We start from the raw sequence: 4,439 nt of genomic DNA on the forward strand, positions 1-4,439 counted from the left end.
CAAAACAAGTCAATTCATAAATGCCAAGCTTGAATTTTAAAAGTTCATAGTGTTAAGACATGATTAAAAGCTACAACTTTCTCAATAGATAACATCTACCTCCTCAACCGAAATCCACAATATAACATTTAGTTCTATGTATAAACCAAACCATTTGCGAGCAGAACATAATACCCACGTGTGCAGGATAACGAAAAAACTGTTGAATTCATAAAAAACGAACAGTATACATTAACCATCAACATCGCAAAACACAATGAGAAAGCCTAGACAAAGTTGACCGCAAAAGGACAGACTTGCCCCTGATAGATAGTAATTCAAACCCAGATTATTTGAGAATTTCAACAACAAAAAAGTATGGTTTTATTTCGTGACCATCCGGCGGGTCTTGCCAAAATAAACAAAAGAACACAACAATTAACCCTCCAATGCAGACGCTCCGGAAATAATCTCAGTAAGCTCCGTTGTGATGGATGCTTGGCGGGTCCTGGAAACCACGATACACACAAAAATTAGTATATAGTTAAATATATACATACATATAATTATATATATACACAGAGAGAGAGAGAGAGAGAGGACCTGTTGTATGTAAGAGTGAGACGGTCAAGCATTTCACCGGCATTTCTGCTAGAACTGTCCATAGCAGACATCCGGGCTCCTTGTTCACTGCATGCATTCTCCAAAACCGCATTGAACATTACCTGTTATCGTTTAATGAAATACATGCACATGTTTAATATACATGTGTAGTATTAAAAGGTAACAATCAATAACATCTACAAAGTTATACATTTAAGGGTGCTTACACAAGAAAACTGGAACTCAGCAAGGTTTTGGAGAACTTCTGATTTGGTCTCACCGCCTTCAATTTCATAAGAATCTAAATCCCCAATCTTTCCTCCAGCTTCAGATTCTCTTTCGACAACCTTTAAAAAAACACATCTAAGCATAAGCAGGTAATGGCAAAACAGTAATTATTTAAAACATGATTTTTACCTCAGGAGACAACACGGTTGCGGTTGTTGGCAGAAATGAGACAACTGATTGAAACTTGTTGAATACAATCCTCAATGCATCAAACTCCACATTCTTCAAAATGTCATCTGCAAGTACAGATACCTGCAAATCAAAGTAGTAAATAAGTCCTCTGTTTTCACTTTTCACGACTAATGTCCCTGAAAATTTTAAAGTTATAAAACAGGTCTTTTATAATTTTTAGGGACTCGATAATGCAAGAATGACCTTTGTGTGTTTTTAAAGTCAAGGATTTAATTATATGCAAAAATAAGACTTTTACATTATTTCCATGCCTACATAACATAGTTAACCTACATATTATTACTCATGGATAAACATAAAACACATATCTTTATGCGATTAGACAACTAATGAAATGATGCTAGTGTTAATGCTACATTAACATGTAACAGACAATCACTATGTCTTTATTCGATTTTCAAAACATAATAATCAAAACAAAGACTGATGTTATATATTTATAGATTATGTCAACAAAAAAACAAATACACTACTGTGCACCAACTAACCTGAGTGTAGTTCAGAAAGTTCTTTTGCAACTCAGTCATAATCAACTCAATGTCGTTCTTAGAGTCACGAGTCAATTGGGCCTTTCCCTTTTCTCCCAAAATTACATACTTACTTTCAGTTTCCGGGCCTGCATAAAATTAACAAAATGAAAAATAAAGATATAATCCGACAACAAAAGAAGATAATAAAAGTTGAAATCCACTAAAAATGTAAATTATGTATTCATACCAGAATTGATCTTGTGAAGAGCCCTGCTAATCTTCACTGAAGTAGAGTTAATACCACCACAAAGACCTTTGTCTGAAGAAATAGTGACAATGACATTCTTCTTCACATTCACACCTAGTAATAAAACAATAAAACAACAGGAAGTTCAAAAAACAGAAGATTCAAAGATAATGAAAAAACAACATTTTACAAAAAAAGAAACATACTTGGAGTGTCGCCAAGAAGAGCAGTAAATGGCTGCCAAAGTCCACGAGAATTCTCGGCTCTAACTTGAATTGCTCTCAGCTTTGAAGCTGCAACCATCTTCATGGCCTTGGTAATCTTCTGAATGTTTTTAACACTCTTCATACGGTTGCGTACTGCCCAAATAAGAATTAACACCATGAACACTCATAACGGTAACCATAAATAGCATAATCTATTAGAAATAATGACAAACAATGTTAACATTAACAGAATAGCATAATGTTATTACCAACTTGAGTTGAAATAGAGCGAACACCAAGACCCACCTGCTCCCTGCAGCACCAGTCAAGCATGCAATAACCATTAGTTTAACACTACTGTTGTGAAAATAAACAGAGAAAACAATAGTAATAGGTGTTCAAAGCAAAACTAATACAGCATGAAGCCAAAAGTTGCTCCAATGTTATGAAATAGTCACAAATAAAGTTGTCAAATTCATTCAAAAGACACAACTTCATCAGAAATATCACAAGTTTGAGCTATCCCGTTCACATCCACGAAATCCGTATTATTAACAGGAAACGTAATCACCAAATGCACAAACAAACAACGATATAACATCTACCGTTCAAACAGTTCCTTAATGCAACATCAATAGATGGAGACCACAAAAACACCCAGATTCAGGTTAATCATGAGGGTATAATTAAAATCGAGAAATGAAGATATATATATATATATATGTGTGTGTGTGTGTGTGTGATTCCACTGCCTTAATGTGCCTAATTAACTTTCTGCTAAACCTCAATCAACTAACTAATCTTATGTTAATTTCCAGTGTTATTATTACTAATTTCTACACAAAACTCCATCAATTTGAAAAACAAAAAACAACCCACATCATAAACTTACGAAATGATTGCAAACACAGTTCTCAAATTCATTAAAAACCCACAACAAATTCAAACCAATGGATCAAAATCGAACCCACAAAAACACTCAGATACAATTTAAACAAAAGGGTATAACCAAAGATCAAGAAATGAAGATGAGATCGTACTCGGTGGGAGCAAGAGTGGATCGGATCGCATTGATGGGGGTTGGAGAATAAGCCAGAGGTACGAACCGCCTGCCTTCTCGTCTCAGTGCAGCCATCGCCATCGGACCTTAACGATTGAGATTGAAAAAGAAATGGATTTGGATTTGGTGGAATTAGGGTTACGAAATGGTGAATGGTGGTGGTGATAATGGTGTGGTGATTCAGTGATTCGTGTGGTGGATCCGATTCTCAAGGCCACAGCTTGTATTTGGGCTTAATAGTAGGCCCAATTTGTAATCATACTTCTGTTTTAACTCCATTTTAAAAGAGGGCTAGTGCCAAATCGGGTACCGGTTCGGGTATAATCAGGTATTAGAAATCGGATATTGGTAATAATCGGGTCGGGTACGGGTTCAGGTATTGCCTCTAAAAAACATACCCTATGTATCAGGATCGGGTCGGGTATAGAACCGGGGATTCTAAAGCCGGGTATTTGAATACCCTATTTTAGGGAATTAAAAAACAATATTTTTGGGTCATTTCGGGTTTTTTCCGGGTCTGAGTTTTTTGTGCACCTCTAGTTGTGTGTGTTAATTAGTTGTTTTAGGTTTTAATAATTTCGTATCATTGCGTGACTCGGGTTATAGGTGCACAAAAAACCCAAACCCGGAACCGGTTTTTCTAATACCCTGGATTTTAATATCCGAACCCGTAACCGACCCTACCCATAGGGTACGGATAAGGTATGCATTTCGGTACTAAAACCCGAACCCGAACCAGACCCGATTTGTACCCGGTAATACCCGAAAACCCGAGCTGGTTTCATACCCGGAACCGGGTTTTTCCAATACCCGAAACCGGGTATTCCAATACCCGGTGTATACCCGAAAAATACCTTAAAATACCCGAAAAATACCTCTAAAAAGTGCAACCTTTTAAAAATCCAATCTATACCCGGAAAAAAGCCTGAAAAAACCAACACATAGGGTTTTTTCAATACCCGAAAATAGGGTATTCAAATACTCGTTTTAGAATACCCGGTTCTATACCTGACCCGAACCCGATGCATAGGGTATGGTTTTTAGAAGCAATACTCAGACCCGAACTCGACCCATTTTTTACCAATACCCGGTTTTCCAATACCTGGTCATACTCGAATCCGGTTTTATACCCGAAATCGGGTATTTGAAAAACTTGATTTGTGCACCTCTAACTCGGGAGAAACAAATCCTCTTGAAAAAGGTGTTAGTATCCCTACCAAATCTTCTTGAGCTATAGGAAAATTAAATATGAGGTTTACTAGTTTGAGACCCGTGTATTACACGGGAATTGACGAGAATTTTAATCTTTAAACATCAAACAAAATACAATAAACAACAAAATTATCATATATTGTTAATACAAAAATTTACATTAAAATTATAGGAATTACAAA

At 36.2% G+C, this 4,439-nt stretch overlaps 1 protein-coding gene across 1 annotated transcript; it reads right to left on the minus strand.

Annotated features, from left to right (window-relative positions):
• Positions 1-207: 207 nt before the first annotated feature.
• Positions 208-3,135, minus strand: LOC143572238 (ATP synthase subunit gamma, mitochondrial-like). The gene is made up of 9 exons (XM_077057454.1): positions 3,026-3,135; positions 2,255-2,298; positions 1,986-2,138; positions 1,780-1,893; positions 1,551-1,678; positions 1,000-1,122; positions 810-929; positions 583-704; positions 208-487 (listed from the first exon to the last, which is right to left on the minus strand). The coding sequence occupies exons 1-9, from the start codon at positions 3,124-3,126 to the stop codon at positions 418-420; spliced, it is 975 nt and encodes a 324-aa protein (XP_076913569.1). The 5' UTR covers positions 3,127-3,135; the 3' UTR covers positions 208-417.
• Between the last annotated feature and the right edge of the window lie 1,304 nt (positions 3,136-4,439).

The sequence above is a fragment of the Bidens hawaiensis genome, unplaced genomic scaffold (assembly GCF_021521415.1).
Source record: "Bidens hawaiensis isolate Kalapana, Puna unplaced genomic scaffold, B.hawaiensis_p1.1 tig00025781_1, whole genome shotgun sequence".
Taxonomy (NCBI): domain Eukaryota; kingdom Viridiplantae; phylum Streptophyta; class Magnoliopsida; order Asterales; family Asteraceae; genus Bidens; species Bidens hawaiensis.